This window comes from Bemisia tabaci, chromosome 1, assembly GCF_918797505.1.
Source record: "Bemisia tabaci chromosome 1, PGI_BMITA_v3".
NCBI classification, from domain to species: Eukaryota; Metazoa; Arthropoda; class Insecta; order Hemiptera; family Aleyrodidae; genus Bemisia; species Bemisia tabaci.
In genome coordinates, this window is record NC_092793.1 from 27,756,106 (window position 1) to 27,771,979 (window position 15,874).

The 15,874-nt window shown below is 36.7% G+C and overlaps 2 protein-coding genes across 3 annotated transcripts; both read right to left on the reverse strand.

The window, feature by feature from the left end:
* Positions 1 to 811: 811 nt before the first annotated feature.
* On the reverse strand, positions 812 to 7,563 carry RpL22 (Ribosomal protein L22). Its single transcript, XM_019057633.2, has 5 exons — positions 7,420 to 7,563; positions 4,757 to 5,602; positions 3,638 to 3,759; positions 2,650 to 2,755; positions 812 to 919 (listed from the first exon to the last, which is right to left on the reverse strand). The coding sequence occupies exons 1-5, from the start codon at positions 7,426 to 7,428 to the stop codon at positions 881 to 883; spliced, it is 1,122 nt and encodes a 373-aa protein (XP_018913178.2). The 5' UTR covers positions 7,429 to 7,563; the 3' UTR covers positions 812 to 880.
* Positions 7,420 to 15,798, reverse strand: LOC109041230 (ESF1 homolog). 2 transcript variants are annotated; one of them, XM_019057490.2, is made up of 8 exons: positions 15,473 to 15,798; positions 13,559 to 14,790; positions 12,796 to 13,170; positions 11,916 to 12,074; positions 10,828 to 10,989; positions 10,307 to 10,468; positions 9,301 to 9,453; positions 7,420 to 8,699 (listed from the first exon to the last, which is right to left on the reverse strand). In XM_019057490.2, exons 2-8 carry the CDS (start codon positions 14,756 to 14,758, stop codon positions 8,598 to 8,600), a joined length of 2,313 nt encoding a protein of 770 aa, XP_018913035.2. In that variant the 5' UTR covers positions 14,759 to 14,790; positions 15,473 to 15,798; the 3' UTR covers positions 7,420 to 8,597. The 2 variants fall into 2 exon arrangements, with proteins under 2 accessions (XP_018913035.2, XP_018913036.2); XM_019057491.2 differs by having other exon boundaries at positions 15,450 to 15,798.
* Positions 15,799 to 15,874: the final 76 nt, after the last annotated feature.

Genomic DNA, 15,874 nt, shown 5'->3' on the forward strand with positions numbered 1-15,874 from the left:
GTCAATCCTGGAGTGATGCTTTCTAGCCTCTTGTTCGCCAGAAAGTGGGAACCATGTGACATTTTTTACACGGCAACTTGTGGAAGAATCACCGGCTACGAATGATTTTAGAGATCTGCCAATTAATTTTGATCAATAATAAGTTACGTAAATTTTGGCTGAGTATGTTGACCAGAGTTGTACCAAATTCAAAAATGTATGAAGATCCTGGTTTTTAGGAGATTAATTTTATACCTCTATTTTTGGAGCATAGCCTGGAACTGGGACCTCGCCATATCGCTTACCGCCAAACACTAATCTCAGGAAAACTGGGCAAAACAGCCTTAAAAGGTAACTCCATCAGCGCTCTAGTATGATACAACTCAATTGTAAGCATTCTATTAGCAATGCAACTGATATATTGTGAAAATATTCATTTTACTGTAGATAATTTAGAAATAATGAGAAAATCTCAGCTGATTATTTTGGCAAATATCCGCCAGAAAATGTATAAGGTTTCAACTTTGACTACTAGTGGTGAAGATTAAATACTCAAGAGATTGCTTGCTCTAATTAGCTGCAAAACATCAGTAAAAATGAATTCTTATAACTTGATTTATGACTTCATGTAGTTGAATCTTAACTCGGTTGTTATACACAAATTTCATAGAATCACTGACTTTTCGTATGTTATGAATCAATAGAAAATCCAGCCAATTTTGCAGACTTTCCAATCTAATATGAAACCAAATTTTTAATCCACTTATTTTTACTGCGTTTTGGAGCATGATGGCAGAAGCGGGGTGAACCTTGGAAGAAAAGATGATCTGAATACTAAATTGTACAAAATTTATTTTTTGAGAAACGATAACAAAGTCCAATTCGTAAAAATAAAAATAGTCTATTCGTTATCTTCATCCTCGTCATCTTGGTTGTTAATCTGTGAACAGAAAAGGAGGAAAACTGAATAAATGAATGAGTGGATACATCCATAAGCAGAAAAAAATAGCAGTATTTCATTATTCTGACGTTACCATTCTGATACTCTCAGAGTGAAATGGACATACTTGAACAGAACGCACTAAGTCTCATTTTGGGGGAAAAAAGAAAGGGAAAAAAAGAAGAAGAAAAAAAGAGGTAGGAGTGCTTTTGAATTTGAGTAGTTGTAAAGTTCCTCCTGCCGAAAATTCAAAGTTGAAAAATAATATTTTGAATGTGAAAATAGTTCTCATACTTTCTCCTTAATACTGAGTCTTATAGAGGAAATGATCTTAAAACCTCTAATCTTCAGTTAAAATATGATGCAACTTCAAGCACTTCTGTAAAACACTGTCCAAATTCAATAGGGAACATATTGATAAGTCAAAATAGGTCATATGAGTTTTTTCCATCGTGAAGGGGCAAAGAAAAGTTCAAGTAAGAGAAAGAAAGACAGAGATGCGTAATAATCCTCTCATGGTACTCTCATAACTGACTGATTTAGCGGCTGCATTATTCTTCAGATATTCAACATGTCGATGCATGATAGTTCAAATCAAAACAGTAGAACATAATTTTAGGCTCAAATTCTAGAGATAGATATGTAAAGTTGATTGGGTTCATTGAAATGCAGTCATAGAAAAATCATAGATTAGTGAAAAACTTATAAAGTAAATACTAGAAATTTCAATCGAAAAAAATCAGCCGTTCTTTCCACTATGACCAGCATCAGAGACAAGATTAAGTGTTTATTTACCAAAATAGAATCGTCAAACTGCGATGTTAAACTATTACTTAGCCACTGAATCAGTCTATAATGAGAACTTTCAGTAGGGGGGTTGCAAAAGCTGCATCGTTTGCTCATCTAACCTTCATGCTTCTAGATCAGCGACATCTTGAGAAAACCAATTTACCGACTGAATTCTCTAACACATTTCTCAAAGGTAAAAAAAAGGGGAAGTGACCTACAAAAGTTACATAGTTGAGCTTTTTTAGTTGAGCAAAAGCTCAACTATGTAACTCCAAGTATCGATGTATGCAAAGCCGCAACTGAGTAAGTCTGTACAGGGTGTCTGCTAAAATTTCATTTTGGATTTTCCTGATATTTGAAATTTCCTAATGTTTTGAGTGGATAAGCTGACACTTCTTTGATTTAACAAACCAACAATGATTACAAAACAACAACTTATGAATTGTGTCAAGTGTTTCACTTTGTCATGTGTCAGTTGCAGACAGTTGAAAAATGCTTGCTGCTTTCAGAATTTCCTGATAACATCAAATTCCCTAGTATTTTCCTGTTTTCACTGACAGTTGACACCCTATCCATAACCTAATTTAATGCAAATCGATAAATCAAATACCACAAGAATGAAATAGCCACTAAATCAGTTTATTTATGGTGCAGAGTTTCCAAAACATATTGTATCTGCCCAAAACTCATGCAAAAAAAGCTGAGCTCTTGGATGAAATTTGTGGGAAAATTATTTCTGATAAACAGTGTAAACAATCTATGAGTGCTGCCAATTTGAAGAAATAAATCTTTTGTGTGTATAATTCTTTTTCCCGACTTCTTTCACTTAGGATAGTAGACATTGAAATCCATAGCACATAGACATAGCACTTGTCAATAACTGAGAAAGAACAACACCGCAAGGGTGAGGTCTTCTCCCATGCAAAAACTAACGTAATTACCTGGAAGTATCTAAGTTCATATGTATCATGCGCGCTTGAGACAACTCTTAGCCAGTCTCTGAGGTTGTTCTTTTTAAGGTATTTCTTTGTTAGATACTTCAAGTACCTGAAAACATAATTTGAAAGGTTAGTGTCTTATCACAATGATTGGCAAACATTCAACACTAATAACTTTGGTGAGGTGAGAAAAAACAATTAAATGGGCCTTGACAGGCCAAATGCGTCTTTTCCCAGGGGGTCAGTGTGATGGCCTTCAAAGTGAGTCCAGTTTTTTATGTCAATTCAGTCTCTTCCTTGGATGGATTAATGTGCTTTGAAAAACAAAAATAAATTGTTTCAACTCGAATATGAACGCAACTCAATAATTTACTTCAGTTGAATCATGGTCCATGATAGCTTCCTGCATTAAAATCAAAGACCGATCAATGGATTTCAAAAAGAAAATTTAAGGACTTTCGAGGAGAGTGGCTGGGAAAAAATGGTGAGAAATTATTGGCCGTCTATGTTGATAAAGGAAAAGTTGTTTTGTAATTTTCTTTTATTTCTTTTTTTTTTCTTCTTTTTGTTTTAAAAAAAAACCAATGACACTAGATAAATTTGGACAATTATTTGGAAGCCTTTTGAGGCATATCTTCCCCAGGAAATTATTTTTCATTCATTTATTTATTCTCTTAATTTATTATTTTGCTGACTGCTTCAGAGAAGTGAGAAAAATTGCACATTTGATAGAGATATCTTGCATTTTGCCATGAAATCAGATGTTTGCTTCTGAGGAATCGGGCAACTGCAGTAAATCAAAAATCTGAACACACACACAATATGACAGACTGCCGCAATCAGTTGGCATTTAGGCATCAGCGCTCCTGAATAACCTGGTCTGGTAGAATGATTTTCAGTCTAAATAAAAATTTAAATAAACTAATTCCGCTAAGTATAAGTTGCTGGTTAAACACCACTGAAACTATCTGAAATGAAGCTTATTACTTACTTCTTTGAAAGGAGAATAGAGGCCTGGACAGAGATTTTCATTTTTTGCCTGTCTATAGAAATTAATTTGCCATAGTTGTTGGTTTTGTTGTTTACTTTTATCCTTTCAGACAAGTATTTCTCCTGTAGACAAAGAAAACAAAATGAATGAGTAAACTTGCCACTAAAAGATAGAGGAGTGGATGAGGAAAGAAATTAACATTTGCAATTGCCTGAGGTTATTTTGTGGTTGAGAGATAAAAAGGTTGTACATGAGACAAAAAAGTTGGCCAAGCATGCTGAGGAAATAACAGCTATATCATTGAGTTAATTTCAATTATTAACTATCTATTTTGGTATGTGTACGTACATATTTGCAACCTCTCAAGACATTTAGATTAAAACAAACCATCCACGAGGAGACATTACTAGAGATGCCGTCAGCTAAGTCGACGGTTGTTTGCTTTTGGTTTGAAAGCGTTTTCGCATCGCTCATATCCACATGAAAACATAAGACTCTCGCAGAAGCAAGAACACAGGCTTAAATAAGTTGTTTAATACTTTTAAACCTTGTAACACTTTATTTTTTAGCCACACAGAAATCACAACCACATGAAAGTCATGAGTCATAACTGATGAGCAGTTTTTTTTACGATACAATCATGAGACGGATGTTTTCAAAGTGGACAGTAGCGAATGACGTTTTGTGCAGAGGCTCAAATTTGTCGTTAACGCTTGGCAAACCAAAAGTAAACAACTGTCAACTTAGCTGATGACACCTCTAAGTGGCACCTGATCCCCTAGTGATAATTCTGTCATTAGCAAAAATAATATCAAGGGCTCTTGCGTCATTCATTAAAACATAGTAATCATCATTGCTGCATGCATTAGTGTCTAATTTGAAGTGTTGATGATTTTACAAAACAATTTGTCACAAACTGTTTGTATGGTGGTTCAACTCCAAATATGAGTATATATTGAGCATGATAGGATAGGTCATCTAAGTTTTTGGAACTTTCTGGTCAAAACTCCATTTTACAGAAGAAAGTAGCTGACAGGTTGAGGACGGATGTGGAAGTTACATAGATGCCAAGATAAGTTATTTTGATGAAGAATTGAAATTTGGAAGATTCAAACTTACAAAGTTGACCATGTCTAGAATTTTGTCTTCAGCGGGATGCGTACAATCCAGATAGAATTGTTTGTGGATCTTCGGGACTTTGCGACCTTTTCCTTTAATGAAGATTTTGGTTTTCTTTGCACCTGTTAGAACTGGCTTCTTCACCACACCTCCAGCCGCACCCTTCTTTTTCGTGTTTAGAGCAGCTTTCTTGGGCTTGCCAGCAGCCTTGGTCAAAGTTGGAGCAGCAGCTTTTTTAACGATTGCTGCCTTTTTCTTGGCAGGTTGCTCCTTGGCTGACTTGGCATCAGCTGGCCTCTTTTGAGCGGAGGCAGCTGCTGCTGGTTTCTTGGCGTCAGATTTGGGAGCAGCCTTGGCAGCCGGAGCTGCCGCCTTTTTGGCACCATCTGCTTTTTTAGCCTCTGGTTTCTTGGCAGCAGCAGCTGGCGCTGCTGGTTTTGCGGCAGGCTTTGCTTTCTTAGCGGCTCCTGCAGCGGCTGGAGTTGGTGCTGCGGTCTTCTTGGCAGCAGAGGCAGCTGGTGCTGCTGGTTTTTTAGCTCCAGCTGCGGGTGCTGCTGGTTTCTTAGCACCAGCTGCAGGTGCTGCGGGCTTCTTGGCTGCTGCAGCAGGTGCTGCTGGCTTCTTGGCGGCAGCTGCTGGTGCTGCTGGCTTCTTACCTACTGCTGGAGCAGATGCCGGAGCTTTCTTGGCAGCAGCAGGTGCAGCTGCAGCTGGCTTTTTGGCTGCAGGGGCGGCTGCAGCAGGTTTTTTAGCAGCAGCTGCGGGGGCTGCTTTCTTTGCTGTCCCTGCGGAGGCAGCAGCAGGTTTCTTTTTCTCACCTCCTAATGGAGCAGGGGCTGGCTTTTTCTGCAAAGAAAAAAACAAAATGGATAAGCAAACATTTTGAGAGTAACATGAGAAAAGTACATGGAGAGTAGTGACAAGGGTGCAAAAAGGTTCCCCCTTCAACACATCTTGAGCAAAAAAATGAAGAAAAAGCAAAAAGGTGCGTTGAATTTTTACATTTCTATACTCAGTAAGTACTCAAAATTTGGCAGAGTGAGTAAATCTGAAGGGCCAGATACACCTGCGTGCTACATGCGCGTGTTGACCCAAAAAGTAGGATCTGATCCTACTTTGAGCGAGTTACGAGTGCCAAGTTGCGACCTGATTGGCTACAAAGATTGCCAAACACGGCCGAAGGTCTACTCGCCGCTCAAGACGCGCGTCTTGCTCACAGGTGTATCTGCCCCTTCAAGGTTGAGATCAGCCTTTATGACTGTACCTCAGTTTCAAAGCAAGGCCAACCCCTCCCTCCAATGCATCTACTACAGAGTCTGTCAAGTAATTTACAGATACATGAAAATTCAGTTAAGTAGTCAAAAGAAAACAAACCTACAAACTCTGGTAATAAAATAATTGTAAACCTTAGTGAGGAGTATCACAGTGGTTGATGTTAGGTTAAGAAGTGACAAAATTAAGAGAGGGCACAAAACCATCAGAAAGGCAGAAAACTCTGCTTCAACAAAAACAGACATGGTGCTGGAGAAGTCATGGCGAGGACATAACTTTTGACTTGACCATAATCAATGAATATTAGCTCCAATAGGACCAAAATATAAGGCGATCGTTCATGATTGATAATGAAGCTACAATTCGAAAAAGTTTCGAGACCTATTTGCAGAAGCATATGGGATAATTAAATTGAAGTTGAATCAGGCTAAAAAAGTTTTGTTTAATATATTTCCATTTCACAGATATTTCGTAAAGTCAACTTCAGACATTAGTGTCTGATATTTTTTGTAAAATCTCTCTCGAAATCAGTCCCTTTCCTTATTTACTGAACCTGTTGCGATTCGTTTCTAGAACTCCTTACTTAAGCTTCTAGAAAATTAAGGGAATATTCGACGAACTTTCCAGAAGTGATTTCGGTGCAGTATCGTACAAGATAGGCAAGAGCAAAAGACAAAATAACAAATGCGGCGGTCCAGATGTCATCAAAGTCTGGTACTAGAGCTAGTGTTACCTATGTGTTCTAGACTCTTGCCCAACATTAGTACTTTAGGGCACTCCTTTGCTGAAATATTGTGGGATTTCTTGGAAAAGTATTTAACCCCAAGAGGGTAAGAGGGGCTACCTGACATACTGAGGAGAGAGGACAGCTTATTAAATCGACAACGCAGGTTCCCTACAGGATGAGGGGCATGCGTTATTGCAGGTAACCAGATACAAGACTTACGGTGTCCCTGAGGGAGACTCATAAGAAAATTGAAATCTAAAGGATGTAGAGAACATCGGGAATCCAGAATAATTAATTCAGTCGATTTAAGCCAACAATAGGACATGGCATTTCCTTCGAGAGAACCGACATAACCTAGAAATCAGTGAGAAACTGCGGAGTAGGGAGGAATTTATCCAGTTGAATCGTCGGTAAGATGCTGGGATAGCGAAAAAATTGGAAAATTTTGGGACGCAAATACTATGAATAACATATTGAATTAGAAATATTGATCATGGAAAGCATAAAATTGTGTTTTTCTGGAAAAATATCAAGCGAGTCGGTGGTTGTTTCGAGCGAGTAAAGCTCCGCTCTTAAAGCTACCTTCAAATTTAGTGCCGGGTAGAATATGAAAATAAGACTAGGAATGAATTAAAAAAGAATTAAAAAATAAGATAGTACTTACGGGTGGCATTTTAAAGTCCACAAACTTTAATCACACAAAAAGATGGAAAATCCTACGGCCACGCTAATGTCGGCCACGCGAACTCATACGGGACGAGAGCGGAAAATTGTTTACCTCGTCGTAAGAAGAGCACCAATAATCAAGCGCGAACGGTGGACGTACATCAAACATCTTTGGCGGGAAAATTTAAAATAACGCTCCTAGGTTTTCATCCCTGCACTAGCCTTTACCGATTCATAATTCTTTCTGGTTTCACCCTGAGAGGGAAGATCTATAAATATTTTGAATTCACATTGTGTTACTATTGTGTGCTACATAGGGCTAGAGTCCAAACTAAATAAGCTTTTAAACCGTGGCAGAAGCTCAGCCTTCTTAATTCATGCATTTACTGACTATCCTAACTGACGTTAGACAATCGTCTTGTCACAGTCCAAAAGTGAACAAGCTAATTCCGCGTGGACTCAAAATTAATTACGCGTGAAACTGATTGAACTGTGTTTCTGCAAGTTATATTGCAATAGGCAGATGGAACGTGAGCAAGAGAAAAAAAAGGGAAAAAAAAAAACTGTTTCTTTTTGATCCACCATCAATCTTTGCATAAATAAAACTGCATGTTCACCTGGAAAGTAATTTAGAATTCAATAATTGAGGTTCCCGAACATAATCCATTAGTGGCAATTTAATACAAAATCAATTCAAAAGTTCTGTCATTTGAAAGAGTAAAAAATTAATAGGTTCAATGCAGAATGTAACTTTCTAAGAGATCTTCTAACTAAGTGGTTAATAATGACTTGACATTAGATGACGGAACAGGTTGGTGTATGCTATCATACTTTTCCAACTTTTAGAAAACTTGGAATTTTTTTTTTTTAGAAAGTGAATATTTAATTTGGTTAAACAAGCATAAATAATAAGCGTAGGAGTTTTCGAATATTTTACTTTATTTCACAGGAAACTTTTGCAGAAATTATAACAAGTAGGTTCTACATGATAAGTATGAACTTAGAAAAAAAGTTGTACATGATAAAGAAGAAAAAAAAACCTCAGACCACATATTTTTAAGTTTAAAATCACAGAAATGCTTTAAAATAGGAAATTTGATAGATCTGATAAGGGTAACAAAAGACTTGCTAGCATATACGGCTTCCAAGAAAAAACTCTGCTTCTCCTTAATGTCTCTACATTTTCTTCTTGATTTCCTTAACCAGCATAGAGAGTTCCGTATCCTTCTTCAGCAAACTACTGTCAATTTTTGGTTTTTTGGAGACCCCTGGTTCCTCCTAAATAAAATAAAATAAAACATACAAAATGACTAAGGTTGTGTAAAATGAAAACATTTCTTATCCGTAAATTCCTAGCAAGACTTTAAAAGACAGACTGTCCTATTCAAGAGGCAAAAATTTCAGGTGTATAAATATATGATGATGACAAGTCTATGCAGGCAAAAAATTGATTCCTTTTTTCAAGGAGAAATTTAAACAAAATTAAGATAGAGACACCCGAATCCATTTAATTAAAACTCTGGCAGTGTACCGAAGAACCTCTCATAAAAATTAAGGTCGATCTTGCAGATGGCTTCCCAGGCTGCCTTACAAAGAGCCACAGATTATGGTGCTACTTTGATCTTTGATCTCTAGAACAATACTCATGGTGCTATCAGTAAAGCAATCTGCACGCAACTGTACAAATTTAATAATCTGTGCTCATTTGTCCTACAATGGCGCTGACAAGTTTCTCGTTTAAACATAGATGTAAACAGATTACAGATCCTCCCTACGTGGGCTACAGAATAAGAATAATACAAAAAAGTTAATTTACTTTAATCAATAAAACAACTTACTTACTACTATACTATAGTCAATAAAACAACAGCCAACTTACAAATTCATAATTAGGGTCAGATTTTCTCCTCCTCTGTTTTTCAGAGATGATTGCTTCCATAGCTTTAGTTTTCTTGAAAAGGGGATTGGCAGGATCAATGTTGAAATGATGAGATGTGTAGAGAGCACTGAAACGCTCGTCTTGGACATCAGCCTGAGAAATCAAGCAAAGCAGTTTCTAGAATTAGGCTCAGTAACGCTCCGATATATACACAGCACAAAAAAAATAATGTTCAAAATGACTTTGACGCATTATGTTAAAAATGAGCAGTTCCGGTGATACCTTAAAAGGAGGGTTTTCCATAATGAAAGACAGTAACTTAGAGAGAAGCGCATTAATGGAAGTCGGATTATTTTGATAAGAGAACCCAACCTACATATGCTAAAAAATCTTGCAAATTGTTACTGACTTTTAACGTATAATATTTCAGGCTTTAAAAGCTCTTATTTTGGCCTTCTTTGTCTGAATTAGGAGAAAACGATTGCTTTAAAATGCCACAAATTATATACTGGAGACTGATACAAATTTGCAAGGTTGATGTACATTAGGTTTAGAGTTTTTCAAGTGTTTCTTGAGGCAAACTTGGTTGCCAAAAACGAAGAAAAAGTGTCTGCAGACTTAGATAATTTAAAAATGTGCCATGCAAATTGTTCATAAAGATGGGAATTTCAGAATTTGTATACTTGCTAAGCATGATTTCTAAACCACTTTACCCCTGCTAAGTTTTTTCATCTTTATCTATCAGGTGGAACAGCCTCATCCTTCCGAAGTTATCTCGGCATTCAAGTAGTTTGCAGTAGCAATTCAATACTTACACTTTACTGCGATACACAGTGGTAGTAAAGAGTAGACAACTTCAATGACTGTGACTACATGATATGAGCAATAGAATAACATTCTATATGATATAATTCAGTGCCTACAAAGTTATTACAATACAAAAACAAAATCTGTTTGAGGATCAACCCTCTGCTTGTATTCTGAGGAGGCCAATTTCCAACTTTACCATAAAATCATCAGGCTCCTTCTCCTGCGGAGCGGAGGCCTTCTTGTATCTGGACTTGCTCTTTTTCTTCTTCTTAGTTTCTCCTTGAACAATTTTCTTCATATCAAAATGATGTTTGTTGTCATCAGCCCCTTCATCCATGAGAAGCAATTCCAACTCTGCCTGTAACAGTAAAAAAAAAAACAATTAATTAAATACAGGCATAAGTTTTACTGGAAACACTCTTCCAGAATCTGACAGATAACAGAGGTAAATTTTTGGGCAAATCTTAAAAAATGATAGTTTTTATTTTTATAAACTTTGTGATTGGCATATGAAATTTATGACCCTCAAAAAGCTCTTAGCCCAATAAATTAAAGACAAATTAAAACAACAATAATCCAGAAAATGATGCTATGATTGAGAGTTGACATTCCAAACCTCGAACTCACGGTCTGTACTGTTACATGATTCTTTACACGGAAAAAAAGATTTCAAAAAAACTACTGACAAAAATTCGATCAAATTAACAATTTCTTTACATTATTTTCTCGTTCTTCATCCTCATTTGCTTTGCTTTTAGCAATGTCTTCTTTTTTCTTGGACTTTTTCTTCTTGGGCATTTCACTCTGGAAAAATGGGTCATTTGTATCCACATCGGACGGAAGCTCATCATCAGAGAATGGAATATCACTGCCTGATTCCTGAAAACAAAAAATTGGAAAACCTGTGAGAGGGATGAACATATTTTTCTGAGGTATTTTTTTACATGAATTCCGATTTTCCGAACTGCGATCACTTGCCAAAAAATCAAAATAAGTTTATTTTAGACTTGTTTCCATTTACTTTGGCTGTACTTCATGTTTTTACCACTCAACATAAACCTCTATTGTACGTCAAGGATCTACCGCCATAATTTAAAATCATGGAGGAAATAGTTGATACATTAGTTTTTTATTTTTCCGAGGTAAGGGACGCAGTCGTAAACTGCACTTTCACAGCATGATCTCTTTAGTAAAATTTGAAACATTGGCATCCAGCTACAAAGAAGAAAGTAAGGTTTTAGCTTATAAAGGCCTTCCCTTTGAAAAAAACCATTGGAGTAATAAATAAAAAAAGATTTTCCTCTGCCTCTGGAAATAAGTATCAATATATGAGTAATCCTTCAACCTGTGTTAGTTATCTTTATTGGAGAGGAAAATAAGCCCGCACACAAACTGCTGACATTTTATCTTTGTTGGTAGGACACAATAAGACTACCCTGAAATGGTTACATCCAATCTTGTTGTAAGAACCAATCTTCATTTCCATGATTTTATGAAGCCAACAGGCTGAAGGCTGCCTTTCCCCCAGAAGGCTACAAATGGCCTACAGAACAGATTCAGCTTGCCTGCAGATCAAGATTCAACACCAACTTGGTTTGGAGCCTTGATACAAATTAAGAAGGTAGTAATGTTAGAAAAATATTGTATCTTTCTTTGTACCATTAAGAAGAGTTAAACTATCTTGGTTTTCTTTAACAATGCTTACAAACATTCATAGACATACACAAACGCAGCACACAAACAAAAAAAGTTGATTTAATTTTACAAAAACATAAGTATCCTCTGTGAAATCAAGTCACACTTACCTCATTAATATTTTCTTTCTTTTGAGTTCTCTCCTCTTTCTTTAAACGCCTCTTTTCTCTCTTCTTCTCCACCAGTTGTTGGAAAGGTGTGAGCTTTGTTTTGGCCTTTTTGTCTACCATTTCTTTCGCTTTGTCTTTTAGTCCAACTCCCCAGGAGATCTGAAGAATAAAGTTGCAGTTGTCAGAGGATAAAAAGGTTTATGGTTTTTTTTTTTTTTTTTTTTTTTTTTTTTTTTTTTTTTTAAATAATTTTTCTTTTAACTACTTACTTAGGTTTTTCTATGCTACAATCCACAATTCAACATCAATATTTTGGTTAAAATAAAGTGATACAAATTTTTAAAGGAGGATAAAAGAGAAGGTTACAGTTAGGAATTTCTTGGCCCATTTAGAACAAAAATTTCAGAAGCTCTAATAGATTTAAGCAGTGCACTGCTTAGGGGAGCTTTATCAAGCATTTTCAGGAATTTTTCTTATATGGTTTGTTCAACTTTAAAATTTGATACTTTCTTGTTTTCAGGTTCTGGTTAAAGCAAACGTTAGTCCCTTTGGATTTCTTTTCTAATTTTGTTTTTCTACTTTGTTGTTTTTGTCCTGATCTTGCTTTAGTTAGTCTTCTTGTGTTCATTTTTTGGCGTTTCTTTAGGTTGTAATTCAATTTTGTATATATTGTGTAAGTAAGTAAAGAAATTATTGAAAAATGGACAATAATTAGGTATGAGGGAGAAACAGCTTTAAAGGCAGATTTCAAATTGTATACACTCAAAAATGACTGATAAAGTTCATTGACTACAGAAAAAAAATCTGCATTTCATGATCAGAATATGACCCTGCATATGGAAATGAAAGATTAGAAAATGCAAAATGCCATTTTACCCACCTCCATCTCAACATCATTTTTCTTCTGTTCTTCCTCTTCCTCTATCATCTTGATCAGGTTTCGATAACGAGCTATGGACTCAGCTTTTGAGACAGTTGTCTCTGCTACTGATACATGATCATTATCTGATCCGGCTGACTCAATGCCTTCATCATCTTCATCCGAGGAAGTAGCTAATACATTATGGATTTCGTCATCACTGATATCACCCCCTTTTTGAGCCGCCTCTGTCACTTTTTGCATGACTTCACTTCGATGTGGGTCTGTTTCATCCCAAGTTAAGGTTACTTTCGATTGCTGCAGAGCTGTTGTGGTGAAATATCTGGGCTTGTATTTGCCTTTTTCTGGAAGACTTGTGCACACTTCTTTCGGCTCCTAGAGGAAACAAAAAATAAGAGTTCATCAATCTTGAGCTGTGGACATTTTTATAATGGTAAAACTTTTTTCTAACAATCTTTCTAAGGGGTTAGGTGAAGTTAATAAGATGTAAACTTGAGGAGGTAAAGTGGATGAAAAAAATGTATTTCATCTGGCCAGCCCAAAAATGCATTTTCTTTCAAAATTGCCTCATCACTCGAGGCAAGCTGCCCCTACAATGCTCCAGAAGTATGTAAAAATTGATAAATAAAGTGGATAATGATGACATTTTCCCCAAAACTATGTGAAGAACTAAATGAGATTACTCAGCAGTAATTATGTTCTTAAAATTATACCAGTGCAATTATTGTCAGAAAAGGAATAAAAAGAAAAAAAAGCTCTTTACCTGATCAAAGGTTGTTTCATCTGGGATGAATCGCAGATCGAGTCTGGCAGAGGATGTTTCGAACTCCATTCCATCACACTCTGTGTAAACTTTGTTTGCCGTTTCGGCAGAGTCAAAGACAATAACCGCATAGTAGTACTTCAGCCTGTTGATCTGATACTGTCTCAATCGCTCCATGTGAAATTTTTTTCCTTCCTGATTGTCATCAGAATCTCCTGAGTCCGAATTATTATTATCATCATCATTAGTTTGACTTCCATCATCATCTGAATGGCCATCACTTTCACTATTCATGTCCTCGTCATTTTCGCTAGAAGTCTGGCTTACTTTTTCAAGGGAAGAATCAGCATCCAAACCAACTTTACTGGTGTTTTCTTTATCCAAGAAACCGTGATCAGTTTTTTTGTCACCGACAAGTTCTGGAGGTCCTATCAGTTCCTCTTCTTGCATTCTTTTCAATCCGAATTCAGATGGATAAATGGTTACAGATTGGATGACACCTTTATTGGGTAAAAAGGAATTGAACAAAACCATCAGGTCTACTGCTCTGATTCGATCCCAATCCATGTGGCAGGCAGCAAGTCGATGAGTGATCTCATCAGTTCTTTCTGCATCTCTGTCTAATTCTCCCCAAGCATGTTCAATATCTGGCTCATCATTTTCAGAGGATTCCTCATCTGAAGAACTATCAGATAGAAGAGTTGACTCACCACGAGCGTAGTCAACAGACATATTTTTTAGGCGTTGACGAATTTTGCTTGACATATTTTTTTCATCAAACTCGTCATCTTCACACTTTTGATCAATATCAATACTTTCGTCTAAATTGTCCATTTTACCACTATTCTCATCATCAGATTCTGTTGCCGCATTGAGCCTAGGTGTGATATCCTTTTTCTTCTTCTGATTTACACTTTTTTTTACTTTAACCATCTTGGAAGTCGAAGGTGCCTCAGGATCATCACCATCAGACTCTTCTGAGGAGATTTCATAATACTTACGGAAATCATCTCCAGAAGATTTCTGGAGAGGTCTTCCTCTCTTATCGACTGAGTAATTAACAGTGAAACGTTCATCAGTAAACATGGACTGGAAACGTTTATCAATCTTGATTTTCCTCTCATACTTGGGGATTCTACGAAATTTGGGATCTTGTGCTACATGAGCAAAACGATCATCCTTTTCTGAGTTGTCCATCATTAATTGAATGGTAGAAGCAACAATTCAAATTCCTGAAAAAGACAAAAAAAAAATACTGAATCATTTAAAGATAGATAAAAAGTACAACAAGTTCAACATTCAAATTTTGAGCAGCAAAATTGGAATGGGGAGGGCAAAGCGTTTGCGTCTAAAAAATCGACAGATGAATGCTAGTGGCAATTGTCAGAATCTTGAGTGTGATGGTGACATTAAAAGTCAAAAAAATTTCCCAATCCAGTTGGTGTGCATAAGGAGGGAACGATTTGAGTCAAATTATTCTCCATATTGTACCTACGGTCAAATGTGCGGTAGCTTTTACCAACACTTCTCTTACCTACTCAAAATTTCCCGACCAGTAAGTCATATGATAAAAGCAAACACAAAACCTGTCACAAGGCATTTGCGTGATGATGCTTGCAGCTCAAAGAGGGCGCATAGAGCTGCACGCTGAAGGGCCTGATGAGCAATTCAGCATGCCATGTGAACACACCTTGAATGACCCTTTCAGATAATCTATTTGGCTTCAAGAGGGGCCTCTCCACGAATGTTTCGATCAAGAAGGAGAGGAGTAAGATAAGAGGGTCCTACTGAAGCCAGGAGAAAAGCCCATCTGAAAACAAAGCTGTGTGACAGCTCCTGTGTGCGACAACAACCGCAGACACACTAGGCAAGTTTGGCAAAATGTACTCACGATAAATGTTCCAATAACTGTACCTTTGGTAGAACGACTTAGTAGATAGAATGTGAAAATTCGATTTTTCTGATCTTGTGGGAAGCCGTGTGGAATTGATGATAAGGCAAAGCAAGAAGTATGAAGCACGAGCAAATCATAACCTTACACCTATCCTTTTAAAAATTCCCTCGTGCTCAACATTTGACGGAAAAGATTAACTTATAGGAAAACTTTTCGTAAACTTCACGCAGTTAACAGAATAATGTGATTGAAAGATTAAAGATGTAGAGCTAAAACCAAAATTCAGCTACTGAACATAATTCATATTTCACTTAAACTTAACCTAAAAATCAGAATGATAAATATTTACCCATGCGGTCGTGGCCAGTCGTGACGTAGAGAAGTGTATATCGACTCATTAGCCAATGAAAAGGAAGGAATCA